Source organism: Bombus affinis, chromosome 13, assembly GCF_024516045.1.
Source record: "Bombus affinis isolate iyBomAffi1 chromosome 13, iyBomAffi1.2, whole genome shotgun sequence".
In the NCBI taxonomy this organism is placed as follows: Eukaryota; Metazoa; Arthropoda; class Insecta; order Hymenoptera; family Apidae; genus Bombus; species Bombus affinis.
Window position 1 is genome coordinate 7,921,656 of NC_066356.1, and position 13,891 is coordinate 7,935,546.

Consider the following 13,891-nt stretch of genomic DNA (forward strand, 5'->3'; position numbering starts at 1 on the left):
TATATCGTAAATCTCATTTTCCCTTTGTAACCTGTATACTTCAGCACGAAATAAAGTTTCCTTATCGTACGTGATACGTTTATAGCTGACACGAATGATTCCACCATTTTTCGATCATTAGCTTCGGTACTGTTTTCTTTTCCGGTACGTTCGAAACACGTGGTTGCATAACAAGCGACCTGCTTCCGGCGCCGATTAGATAGCGGTAAAACTAAAAAGACACCGAAAGAAACCAGTTTTTAAGGACTGTCATTAAGGGAAACACCGCTGGCCCAACGGTACGGCATCAAAAGTAATTTACGTTGTTTAAATGTAAACTTCATTGAAATATATATCTTTACAAGCTGCGTTTTAGATAATTTCAAGTTTCTGGAAAACATCATGCAGCTGATTTCTTTTTATTTCCTTCCAGCAAACGTTTTCGACTGGCATATACATATATTCTTTTATGAGAGCAGCGTGTGCTCCTAATACGAGCCGAGGTCTTTGTAACAGTTGCTGCAGATCAATATTTAACACAGTATACGCACAACCGACATGCAAGGTCTTTTCAAGATAAAAGGCGCGAAACGATGGCCCCGTGGCGATTATAACAGCTGATATTTACACGCCCATTTTTTCTAGTTACCTACGATGCTAATATTTCTAATCGTCTACATATCGTTTACATATTGTCTAAATTGCCAGTGTTCATTCTTCATAAATGATTTAATTTATTGAACTTTGATTAATTGTCCTCTAGATACCCTATGAACATATGTTTATCTAGAAATATTTAACGTGACACTGGAAAATAATATATCTTTTAATGCACACACAAGTGAATAACGATTGTACAAACTAATAATGACAAGGAAAAATGTTTAATCGTACGACTTGGCGGTAAAAAATTCACTGATCAATTCTACAATAATATTCCACAGACGTTATATTCTTTACATTAAAATTCATCTTCTTCGCCACCTTTCGTCTCTTACAATGGCTAATTATTTATGTTCAATAAGAATTTAGCTCTGCCTAGTGAAATCAATTATATTCACAGGTGGCAAATATTTCAAACATTTATCTCTACTATGGTACTATTCGCATGATTAATGACGAAGAATGGAATTTATTGTTACCTTGGTCGTTATCCTACCGTTATTATCTTTATATGTCAAAAGAAGCTCACGAAAGGGAGCTTAACAGTCTTGTAAAAATGCTTCAGGTAATCAATTCGACTATTAAGATTAAAAGGACACATTCGTTACCTCCAAACGCGCCAAATTGCTTTGTTTGTATGAGGAAAATTATCATCTTCAAGTTCGAACGTTAATCGCAAGTAAAATTAACATTTGATTAGTGTTTCCTTCACAGACAAATTTATTTCGCGAAATAGAAACTTGTCCTTCGATAAACGGATTCATTTCCTTCGCTGGAAAATTTATTCTTCTATTCGACACGATTGCAAAATATGTAAAAAGCAGTACGAAAAAGGATAATTCAGGAATCACGTAGAAATATGAGCTACCCGCATATGCCATCCATATAGTATTCTTATATTACTTGATATCATAACACGGTTAACAATATAAATAGCATGCTATTATTTCTAATTATTACTGCGAGTTGAAACTTACAGTTAGTATATGTGCACCGGGTAGACTTTCAAAATCGTTTGCCTTTTGTTTTTTGAATGTAAAGCCTCGTCTGTGAAAACATTATTTTACATTTTCAACTTATTTTTTTCATGACTCCTCATCTCTTCCGCGTTTGCACGACTAATTACCAGACACCCTGTATGAGTACTACTATGCTATTAATTCCAACGATGGTCCTTGAAAAGCGTCTGGCAGATTTGAAACTACGGGCGATCGTGATGTCAAGCCACTGTGTAAGTGAACTGCAGATTTGGATGATGGAGCATTGTTAACGATCCTCCGGCAAAGGCCTTCAACTCTCGGATGGTCCTTGGTGAGGTAAGCGTGCCGATTTCGCGGTATTTCCATAGGGGGCTCAATGCACTTTAATTGTCAGCAAGATTGATCACTAACGCGTGATGTCCTTTTACGCGATGCGAAGGAGAAAAAAAGGAGAAAAGAAAAGACGGAAACGAGAAATCACCGAACAATACCCGGAGCAGATAACAGCACGAAGCGCTGACGAACACGTAGGTGGGGAACACGAGACACACGATGTGGAATAAATAGTGGCCTGAAATCGAGCGGAATTCAGTCGCACCGCTGTTGTACCATCGTCGTTGACGTTTATTCACGAAGACCTCTGACGAGTTCCTCGTGAAGTCATCTAGTCCTATCTGCAAGCAGGATAAAATCAATAAGTACCCGCTGGGTGATTTCACGCGGACATATTCTACGCGTCGCTTCCTTATCAAGCCCGCTAGTCGGTGCATTCGATTCATCTTTTCGGTTATCGTGATCGTAGCAGAAAAGATGATGTTCCGAGTGCTGTTGATGCTAGCACCCGTACTTCAGGTCGACGCATTTTTTCTCGGGTACTTGACACACGTGTTAATCGTTGAGATGCCTTGCAAACAGTCAACTTGCTCTCTTCCGCACCCTTCGTCTTAAATTTAGAGAAGCCGTACGTTCAGAGTACGATTGAAACTTATTCTCGGGAACACGTGTTGCAGCCTAGTGCTGCAAAGACACGTATGCGGGCACGTTGCGTTTTCCGTAGAAAATAAAAAAAAAAAAGATCGAAGAGTAAAAAGGACAACGCGAATGTTGGCAAGCGCATCCTGTAACTCCTGAAATACCCATAAAGCGTTCAAGTTCAGGTCTGAAAATATCTTATCTAATTCGTGTCATTGGCCGCGCATTCGAGACTCGATTTTCGCTAACACGTCGTTTCTCTTGTCAGTTTCATACCGACCAGCCCCAAAAACAACGAAACCGTAGGGGAGTTCAACGTTTACTGGAACGTGCCCACCTTTATGTGCCATAAGTATGGGCTTCACTTCGAAGAAGTATCGGAGAGATACGGCATCCTACAGAATTCGATGGATAACTTCCGCGGTGACGAGATCGCGATCCTTTACGACCCTGGAATGTTCCCGGCGTTGCTGACAGATCCGAACGGTAAAACAATACTCGCTCCTTATACCGTGAGACTATCGATGGATTGGAGAAAGGAAAGAACTTTGAACGTTATTCAGGAAAGGTAGTGACGAGAAACGGTGGTGTCCCGCAAGAAGGCAATCTCACCAAGCATCTCGAAGTATTTCGGGAGCACTTGATCAATCAGATACCAGACAAATCGTTTCACGGTGTGGGGGTGATCGATTTCGAAAGTTGGAGGCCAATCTTCCGACAGAATTGGGCTTCCCTCCAGCCTTATAAGAAACTCTCTATAGAGATAGTTCGTCGTGAGCATCCGTTCTGGGACAATCAAAGCGTCGAGCAGGAAGCGAAACGAAGATTCGAGAAATACGGGAAACTTTTCATGGAGGAGACACTGAAGGCTGCCAAACAGATCAGACCGTCCGCCAGTTGGGGATACTATGCTTACCCCTACTGCTACAATCTGACACCGAATCAACACAGTTCCCAGTGCGATAGCGCTACGATGCTGGAAAACGATAAGTATGTAATTACCAGAGTTGCTCTATTTCGATCGTGACCATCTTCAATGTCGTGACTCTCCTAGGTAATCCGTCGTACAACCGTATCGGTACCATTGTGTACGAATATCGCTTGCATTTATCGTACCGTCACGAATTTCATCAACCGATCGTGCGTTCTAGTTTTCGTGAAAAAAATTTCTTAGAGATTTAAGGTAACAAGATTACGAATCGGCCGTGAACGTTACAACGCTCAGACTTTAAGTGGGTCAGTGTCAAGAATCGTGTTCTGATGAAAATTTAAACCGTCCTGAGGGAGTTACATCCGTCTTATCTAATCGGTCTCTCGATAAGTCCAACCAGACTCGTGTGCTTCTCCATTCAGAATGTCATGGCTGTTCGAGCTGGAAGACGTTCTCCTGCCGTCGGTGTACTTCAGGTTGAACCTAACGAGCAGTGAACGAGTCGGTCTCGTCGGAGGCCGTGTCAGAGAAGCCTTGAGAATAGCGAAACAAATGGCGATTAAAAAGAGGGTTCTCCCCTATTATTGGTACAAGTACCAAGATAAGAGAGATATGTATTTGAGCAAGGTGAGTCTTTTTACGTAAAAAACAATTTCCAAGTATTGAAAGATACGTCACTTGATAACAAATCGGTTGATCTTCGAAATGGATTTCTCTGTACAGGACGATCTCGAAGCGACTCTACGAAAGATCATGGATCTCGGTGCCGACGGTCTCATCCTTTGGGGAAGCTCCGACGATATCAATACGAAGCAAAAGTGCGTAGAGTTCAAGGAATACGTAAACAACGAACTAGGACCCATTGTAGATCGAATTAGACGAACCGCTCTTGGCTTGACTCAAAGCAACAGCACTCTCGTGGACAACAGAATCGATGTGAGCGTCGACCAAGTTTGACGTAGCATTTGGAGTACCGATTCTCTTGTAAAAGAGGCAAAGTATTAGGAGAAATTGTAACAAATCTTTAGTTTCTGTCGCTTACGTATACGGTTATCATACATGACATACGTAGGAGATCTGTTCGACCTTCGAAATAGAAAGATATCAAACACGAGACACCAAAGTGAAACCAAAGACTACTGGTTAGGCGATACTTGGAGATGTTGCGCGACGTACTCGAGCAGCGATCGAAATAAAATTCCTACGAAACTACCACTTTTTTCATTCTATCTCCGAAAAGTGGAAGTTCCCAACAAACGTGAGACGTACTCTTCCTCGTCGGATTCTTCTTTCATTTGTCAACCCTATCGTCTGTCACCAACGTCTCTGAAAGATCGAAACGAATTGGTTTCCGTCTAGTATCATCGTGAAGACGGCCGAATCGCTTCTCATAATCGGACAAACGAGGTAACAGCTAAACTGGCAATCAAAACTTGGGACGAGCACACTTTGGCACTAGCGTACGACAAGTTTTACTGGTTCGAGGTGTAAGGCCTCGGGCGATCTTGCTTTTTACAGTACACGCGACGTCGTTGTAGAGGTAGTCAAAGATCTCTCTTGCTTACCGTTGATTCCTCCCCTCTCCATCTCGTTCAGAGAATGATCCTTTCTCTTTCTGTTTCCACGAGAATACCTGGAGAAGCTGCGAGAACGAGAAAGAGAGAGAACGGAACGAGAACGGCGCGGAACCGAACGTACCGAGTAGAAGGAGGAGCTGAAGGAGACTCCGGTGGTGGTGGAGGTGGAGCAAGAGGAGGAGGAGAACGGAACACGAGAGATCGGCAGCACAGTTTCGTGTTCAGCTCAGCTCGGTTCGGCTCAACCTCATATCGGATCTCCGTGTTTCGAGGCAAACCGTTCTTCAAATTTGTCGCTACAGATCTTCCTCTGATCCGGTTGTTATCGCCGGCCGGGAAAGAACGGCGAAGTTCCGGCCGAGGAACGAGTGAAAAGTCGCGAGCAACAGAGTATCGCACGGAGATCGTTCCCGTTTTCGAAACTGTCTGCCGATCCTTTTTCCGCTCTCGGCAAATTTCTAGAGTGGTGCGTAGTTCGCAACGTCGCTGACGTACACGGAGGTGAGTGACAGTTTCTTCAGAAAAGCCAAGGCTGCCGCCGTACGCTTGCTGGTGGCTCGAGATCGTTGCCAGAGTTGCCAGACTACGTGATGCGTGTGCTACGGGAATCCACGATATCGTAGATTCGATAACAATATCGAAATAGCAGCGAGATTTCGTACTTGGAATACTCTAGCTTTTTTCTGGCTCTCTGTACTTTATAAGCGTTCCCTGGTGACGATCCCTTGACCTCATGTAGATGTTTTTTTCAAAGCAATTATAGACACCGATAGGTACCAATACTATAACAACGAACAACAGCGTATTACAGCGTATAAGGCGCGTACGATTCCTCGATTCACTCTGTCGCTATCTTTCTCTTGCGTCACGATCACCGGAAGGCAGATCCCTTTCCGGTGGTCTCCATTCGAAGTAAAGGAATGTTAACACCAGCTGAGAGAAGTTGCGATGATCACAGACTGTTCGAAAGTGGCCAAGGGACAGGGACTCCGGACTTAAATAGTTGAGAAACACCCTATCCAAAACGTTTTGCCCACTAATCCTAATACCAGACCCTATTCTCGAGTTAATGATAGCTCTTCTTAGACGCAACACTTAACTTCCAAGCTAAACTGTTGTGCGGTAGCCAACTCGCCATCGGGTCCTTTCTAATGAAGACCTTTTGCGACTGCCTCGACTTGCCACCGTGCAGTTAATTGGCTAATTCCCCAAAATTTCTGACAAAAATTTACCATCGATTTCTCGGCTTTCTCGATCGAAACATTCACGCCAGTTAATCCCGCAAACTAGATACATTTTTCGTTAGAAAATTTATAGCAAAGTTACGGTAGTCAAAAAAAAAAAGAGAGAGAGAGAGAGAGAAAAGAAGAAAGGGAAAAGAAATTCGAAGGAGATACGATAATTCCTTGAGCAAATTATAGATACGTAAAATCAAGTCTATTATTGGACATGTTACTTCATTCCGTAAACATCGTAATATCATCAACCAGTCTCGTTCTCTCAAGAATGGTCCACGCTTAATTACATCCTATGGTGCGCTTCTTTTTAAAACTACAGGTAGTCGAGGATCGCCGAAGCGAGCTTGGAACCGACAGTCGCTAATGCGACCATGTTCGCGCCTTTCGAGTAATTGGACGCGAGAAAATGAACAGTGTATTACCTCTCGTTTAATTGGTATTCTCCAACCTATCGTTAAGTGGCACGATTATGTCTTCTCCAAAAAATTTCACTGGTTGGCCGTGACGGTTACACGCACGCGTTCACGCGTATCTCTTTCTACGTTCCTTTTTTAAAAATATTCCTCGGCTAGGCTTGTACAACACGTAGCGAGGTAAGAAAAATCGAAGGCTTCCTGGGGGTCCATGACACTTGATACCGATAGCTGCGAGGTCAGGCTGCAAAAGCGACCAAAAGTAGCTGTGTCATCTTTTAGTGGGTACGGTGGGTAGCTCAGGTAACGGGTTATCGGTTGCCACAAAAGATCATTAAAGTAACGACATACAAATTGCCGCCTGTTTCGTGAGAGCAACATCTAGAACCAGACATTCGCGATATCTCTCGGAATAAAATCGGAGCTTTTCATTTTCTTTCTGATCTATGCCTTCTCCGCGAGGACGTTTCTTTTTTCCTAGAGAAGAAAAGTAAAAAGGGGAGGAAATCGGATGAAAACGGAGCAAGATGACTCGCGATCGCTTTTTTGCATCTCTCGTCAAAAAACAGGAAAGAAGTAGGAAGAGAGAGCGAAAGAGGTAGTAGCGAGCAAGCTCGAGGAAGACGAAAGGGCCCGTTTTAAAGAGGCGAGCATTAAAAACAACAATGTCATTACATTTTAACGACCTGTTCTTGGGCTCTGCCCTCCCTTTTAAGAACGTTCGTTTGCAGGTATGTGGACCGCGCTCTCGTGGGGGCTACCACACCGAGAGAGAATTCTTAAGGCGGTACACACACTAGTTATTTCCTCTTTTTGCTCCCCCTCGGTGTTTTAGCGATTACGTTCATATCCGATTCTACTGTCGATCAATTTAAAAAATGACAATTCCATCGTTCCACGGAGCTTATAGTTAGGCGAAAAGCACAGGTGTATCATATTTCGTGCGCGTACCCTCCTAGTTTCGCCCGGTACAGTTCAGTCAGAGACACGTCTAAACTTAAACGCGGCAGACGTTGGCAACGATAATCAAGACTTCGAAAGCGTGAAACCGCTACGGGCGGTGTTGAAATTTTAGCGAGCTTAAAATTGCGATCTAATCAAGGTACGAAGAGGGTGCGAAAGCAGCTTAATCCGACACTGGTCGATGCACAGGGCCCCTTCCCCTTCGCTCGGGGCCCATTCCCCTTCTCGAGTCGATTTCTCCCCACGCACTCTGGACACGCCGTGCAGCTCGCGAAGAATTAGTATGGGCGAAGTAACAAAAGCACAAGGAACAAGCACGGGGGGTGTGCGCGGCGAGTGGCGGAGAAGGAGGAAGAAAAAAAAGGAGCCGAGATGGCGCCACACGTCCAGCGTGTTTTCGGGGCTTCCTCCGGTGCTGTTGGCAAACTCCTCCTTTTCTTTTTCTTGCAGACCCTCCCCAGTTACCTTCTCGCTCCTTTTCGCCTGCCTTCCTCTGGTTCCCTCTCGCTTTTGGCGCGTTCTGCGTCCTCCCTCTCGTCGATTCCTCTTTTATTTTGCTCCCCTTCTGGACCCTCACCCTGCGGGCCCCCCTATTAGTTCGGCCACGGCACCGTATTGCGGAAAAAAGAGGAGCAAAGGACGGTCGCAAAATGCGAAATTGGGCTAGACCAAATCGAAAGATAGGGATTTCTCATTAAAATGGAAGAACATATTGCGCTCCAAAATTATACGCTAATCTATCGCAATAATCAGGGCCGCGTACCGTTTTTCTTTCTCGGACCTTCTTTTTTCGAAGTCCCAGACCTTCGTCGACGCAAGATTTCACGGTACGAAACGATCATAGGCGTGTATATACCATTCTCCTGTTGCGCTTCTCTCGTAGGAGAGGAATTCGAAAAATAAGAAAGTCCTACTTCGTCTCTGTGTACCCACCAGTCATTCTTCCGCTTATGGGTATGCCTAGATGAAGCATGGTGAAGGTAATCGAGCTACAGAGTAGCTCTAGTCCTTTGATACCACCAGCGGGAACCTATACGTATTCCCCGACGACTACCATTGGTCGAGCAACTTGAACCATTTTACTCATAGTGTTTCTTCTTCCTTCCTTCGTACTGGCTGCGAATATTCCCCTTCTTCTCTTTTCTCTCGCGCCTAAGTACTGTGGCACATCGGCAAAGAGATCATGAAAGTATCTTGCGTGCCTCGGGCATCAGGGCCGTACAAACTTTGGTTCGATTACGCTTTACTTCTCATCCTTGTCTATTCTCCATTCGCATTCGCATTTTTCTTAATAACGACAAATAGTTTGTTATTCGAAGAATAATCCGACGAAGAACGGCTTGAGCCGAACAATAAAATCCTACGGAGTGTTTAACGCCGATTCTCCACGCGTTCTCCGCTCGGCCCGCCCCAAGTCGTCGTTCAGGTTTACCAAACATAATTCTTCTCTCGCCAAGGGAAAGTCCGAATGAAATATGAATTCCTATTAGAAGCTTCCTGGAAGTGCGGCACGTCACGTTCGCGGGCCGCTCGTTCTCGTAGGTGTTAAGCTCGAGTCGAACGGATTTAATCCTTGTGCTTTTTAAAAGGTCCCGCGGGAAGAGGCCAACGCCGACCGAACCAACAGATCTCGTCTGTAGCGTGCACAGATCGCGGCACCCTTTGTGCTTGGCCGCCTAGGCTCGGGGGCGCGTCAAATTTGGTTGAAAATCAAATTAATCTCGCGGCTGGGCGCAGGACCCTCTACCGTCTCTTTCTGTCGACTCTTTCGCTCGCTCTGCCTCGCCTCTGGCCAGCCTGTCTTCGTCCCTCGTTTCTCGACGACACGAGCAAATCGAAGGAACGGGACTGGGAGGAAGGTGGAGAAGGAGGTGGACCGGAGGTCCTCCATGCCACCGACACGGACCTAGAGGCGAGAAGAGAAGGTGGCGCAGCAACAAAGAGCTTTGGACTTCTGGCTGCGACCCGGCCAGGGCCGTATTTATCTCGATCCTCTTCCTCCAACGCCTCGTTATTTTTCACGTCGATCGTGCTAGCCCATACTTCGTACTTGACTCGTCTCTTCTTAAGTTCTAGCAATTTGAGCTACAAGTTCGGTGAAAACAATTGAAAGAAAAATATTTGCCATTGACCGCGTGTCTTAAGCGATAAATCAAAGGTAGATGAAAATTGATTTTTCGCCATTGTAAACATTTAACGCGGTCTGTCTGATAGAAGCACGAAGATTTAATATGTAAAGATAATTGTTTGGATAGAACGAAGTGGTGCTTGTTGTAATCCGTCGGACTCGTCCGGATTAAGTAAGTACGTCCCTGTTGTATCCTACTCGGTCATTCAAATCACCGCTTGTGGAAATGAGATGGGCGGCCGAACCTTGTAGTCGCACACCTCCCCTCGTGGCCACGTACAGGGTGATTCAACAAGAATCAGCTGAGAGCTCTAATTTTTCGACTATCGTATCTTTAGGCCAATTTGCAGCAGGTGTTACGTTGCAAGAGGATCACCGATAACCTTTCAAATTTTATTTTCGACTATTCGATCGGGCTTGATAAGTCGAACCCTGCGATGCCGGTGCGGTTCTTCCAAGTAGAAGCAGAAATAGTGGATTCGACCTAAGAAAGGAACGATGGAAAAAAGAGGCTCGTCGAATGAAACGCTGGATAAGGAGGAAGCCTGCGGAAGAATAAGAAAGGGTCGAAAGATCGGTATTGAAATGCAACGGAGGGGAACGAAAAGTTGATCCTCTCCTGGAAATACCGGCGACCAATTGTTCGTAGAGGGACGAGATTCTTTCTGTTGTCAGGAATTCAACTCGCGAGTCCAACGACAAAGTAAATTCCTGAAGGACGGAGGATGCACGGTGGTGGGTTCCCTGATGCTCCGCGGTGAAACGGATCCGAGATTTTTCGAGGGCCAAAAAAGGGGCCGATCTCTCGTAATTGGGCCTGCACATCCTTTTACCTTGTCGTTCGTGCCACTTGTTCCCGTGGTGATCTCCGAAAGATCAAGAAAGATCGTACGATGAGATTGACGCTTTTTTTCTCGGTCGCCATCGATCCAGTCGGTCAACATATATACGTAATGCTCCTCCGTTCCTTTTACCACGCTGCTGCGGAATTATTGCTTCATTACCGATTGCTCCGTGGAAATAAAACAAGCTCGTGCAAGCTCGACTGGTCACGATAATTGAGACTCCGCTTCCTTCGCCACTGATTGCTTCCTGGTAAAGATTTTAAATCTACCCAGCCCTTTGTCTTTTCTTTCGTGTCTTTGCTTACTCTATTCGTGAAAATTGAAATTTTGATCGAGCCAACGACGATTCCTCTCTCAAATTTTTACAAACAACAAGAAACTTTTACCCTCTACGATCTGACCTCAAAAAATGTCTTATACCGCCGGAAGGAGCATATCCCGTATTCAAACCTCGTAGCTTAAATCCACCGCTATTTATGGTCGAGATATCCACGAGAAAGTCTCGTTTTTCTCTCGATCCCGTCAGGCCACGGGGAATTCCGTTATCTTAAGATCTCGGTGACTTAAAACTCGAACATCCCGCTCTCGACTGGAATCAAGGAATCGGCCTTAACGATTTATGAATGAACTCGCTGCCGCGATGTTCCGACGTGGCTTCTTTCCCGCTCTTTTTCTTTTCACTATAACACCCCTGTTCCTCCTCCTAAAAAACCGCTCGGTAGCTCTCCCTGCGTTTACGATGCTCCCCGCGTGTAGCTTGTTTTAAACAAAATTCACGCGACGCGAAAATGAAGAAAAAGGAAGAAAGGAGAAGCGGCACCACGACAAATCCCGGTGACGTAATTTCAGACGGTCGTCGAACCTGAGACCTCGGGAGAGGCACACCACGAGAGAAAGAGAGCCACGGACTTTCATTCATTCGGGGTGGGGACCAACGAATACGCGTTGTGCACACGTGCACACGATACACGCCGCGCCTCGAATCGCAATCGCGAAATTCCTTCGTCTCTTCGGCTATCCATACTCGATTGTGTTTGACGCGACAAATCAGAACGGAGAAAGTTTGGGCACACTTAGAAATTTGACTGCTCTTTACCTGGCGACTAATTTATTGGCAACGACCGTCCAATCGGAAAGATTCGGATACCCTCTCTCTCTCCTTCTGTTGTTTCAGGGATCATGCGACCGACGTGTCATCTGACAGTGGTGATCGCGCTGTTCCTCCAGGCGGCCACCCTACACGCCCATCGCGAGCACAAGGTTTATCGATCTTTCACTCGATTTCCCTTTGATTTATTCCGTAGAGTGACGTTACTGGTTATTTAAGGTTCACAACATCGTACTGTACCCTGACAAGCACAGCTGGTGCAAGACGACTCCCATAAAGCAAGTCGTCACGTGGCCGCAATGCTCCTCACAGGAATTGGATAACAACGTTTGCGTGGGAGCTTGTTTCTCGTATATGGTGCCACACAGCGAACCTTCCGCTCCTGGTGACCTAATCAGACCTTACTGTGACTCTTGTCAACCTTTGGACAGCGTTTGGCACACGGTAGGCGAATAAATATATCAGCTGTTCGGAAGCCACGTACATCGATCGACTGTATGAATTGCGAAGGTGTTTCATTAAAATTGACTAGTTTATTTGATCGTTTAGGTTACGCTGGACTGCAAGGACGAGACGAACAATCCGATCACCATGCAGAAGAAAGTGCAAATTATCACCAATTGTTCCTGCAGCTCCTGTATGGAAACGTCTAGGATCAAACCAGATTACAATACTCTGCTTCAACAATTAACCGTGGAGAACTTGGATAAGAATGTGAACGTCGTTCACGAAAAACCGGATCTCTTGGAAAACCCAAACTTGAACTCCTCCAAAAATACCACCAGAGATGGTGTTCAGGCTAACGAGAGATTCTTGCAGCTCTTCAAGCAGCTCAAGGACTCCGAGAAGTTGGAGCAATCTGGGGCCAAGGAGCTGTTCTCGAAAATCGACGAGGACATCGACTTCGACAAACTAAGGGAGTTGTTGGACAAGTACGGCCAAGAGGAGGAGAAGCAGCACACTCGTCAGCATCTACATCAACATCAGCATCAATCGACTGGAAAGCAGCAGCAGCAACAACAGCAACAGCATCACTCGACGACGGTGCTTCATCGAGGACCTCATCATTCGATGGTTTTAGATCCCGACGTGAAAGAGAAGATCGACGTGGAACCGCACTATCTTCACCCAGCTGTTCCCGGTCAGGAAATCAGCTACCACGACAACGTATTAGTGGATAAGGATAAGAAGAAAGATTTCTGAGATTTAGGATGTATTTCTCGTGATGGAAACTCGTGTTTGGTCGAGTTTGAAACTTCGATCAAACAAAGTTGATAGAAATGTTTGGTATTAGCGAATGAGATCATATCTTCTCTATATTTGTTGAGATTCATTCGTGACCTAGTCCAGTCCGTAGTAAATTGTTCGATTCGATCTAGAAACTAGAGATTCGACTTATCTCGCGAACGATATATCTGTAAATAGGAAAATTCTACGTTCTTATTTCCTTCTTTTTTACATGTACTTTTTAGTAAGCAAAAGATGGATATCTTTTAAACTGTTACTCTTGAGATGCTAGCTTGGAAACTTGGGTTCGATGTGAGAAATCTCGTCAGGATTTAATCGTATTTAGGAAACGTTGTTGAGTAAAAGTTGACAATACGGAAACGAAGAAAAAGGGGAGAGAGAAATTCTAATATATATTTTAATTATTATTATATTAATTAACTATTTAATATACTAACGCGCCTAATGATGGAATATACGTACGTTCGGAATTTTTAGCTCGTAATTAGCACAACTGGCAACCATTGTAGACGTCCAAAGGCGTTATATCTTGTTGATTGCTTTAAAAGTATACATTATATCCATTGTCTCGCAGAGAATAAACGAAGTCCGTACAACATTTTCCTGGTACTTCCCCGATCATTTTCCCGACGAATCGATTCTCCAATTTTCGAAGAAATAAAACAACAAATAAAATTCGTGCGAAACTAAAAGAAGAACGGTCGTGAATGAAAATAAAACGAATGAGCAAGAAAAAGAAAACTCGTACGAGGCCCGACTTGGCAGGTCGTGCCATAGGTGCGCAAGAAAGAATGCAAATAAAGCAATTAAGACCGCGTTCAGAACCATTAGAAAAGAAACCAATAA

General features: G+C 44.7%; 2 protein-coding genes across 5 annotated transcripts; both read left to right on the top strand.

The window, feature by feature from the left end:
• Positions 1–1,095: 1,095 nt before the first annotated feature.
• LOC126922931 (hyaluronidase-like) lies at positions 1,096–4,737 on the top strand. 4 transcript variants are annotated; one of them, XM_050735898.1, is made up of 6 exons: positions 1,096–1,958; positions 2,062–2,153; positions 2,863–3,080; positions 3,158–3,584; positions 3,948–4,152; positions 4,249–4,737. In XM_050735898.1, the coding sequence occupies exons 3-6, from the start codon at positions 2,936–2,938 to the stop codon at positions 4,480–4,482; spliced, it is 1,011 nt and encodes a 336-aa protein (XP_050591855.1). In that variant the 5' UTR covers positions 1,096–1,958; positions 2,062–2,153; positions 2,863–2,935; the 3' UTR covers positions 4,483–4,737. The 4 variants fall into 4 exon arrangements, with proteins under 4 accessions (XP_050591855.1, XP_050591854.1, XP_050591856.1 ...); XM_050735897.1 differs by having other exon boundaries at positions 2,062–2,149; XM_050735896.1 differs by having other exon boundaries at positions 1,103–1,958; positions 2,062–2,494.
• Positions 4,738–4,872: 135 nt separating this feature from the next.
• LOC126922937 (uncharacterized) lies at positions 4,873–13,643 on the top strand. The gene is made up of 4 exons (XM_050735908.1): positions 4,873–5,603; positions 11,864–11,949; positions 12,017–12,241; positions 12,347–13,643. The coding sequence occupies exons 2-4, from the start codon at positions 11,869–11,871 to the stop codon at positions 12,998–13,000; spliced, it is 960 nt and encodes a 319-aa protein (XP_050591865.1). The 5' UTR covers positions 4,873–5,603; positions 11,864–11,868; the 3' UTR covers positions 13,001–13,643.
• Positions 13,644–13,891: the final 248 nt, after the last annotated feature.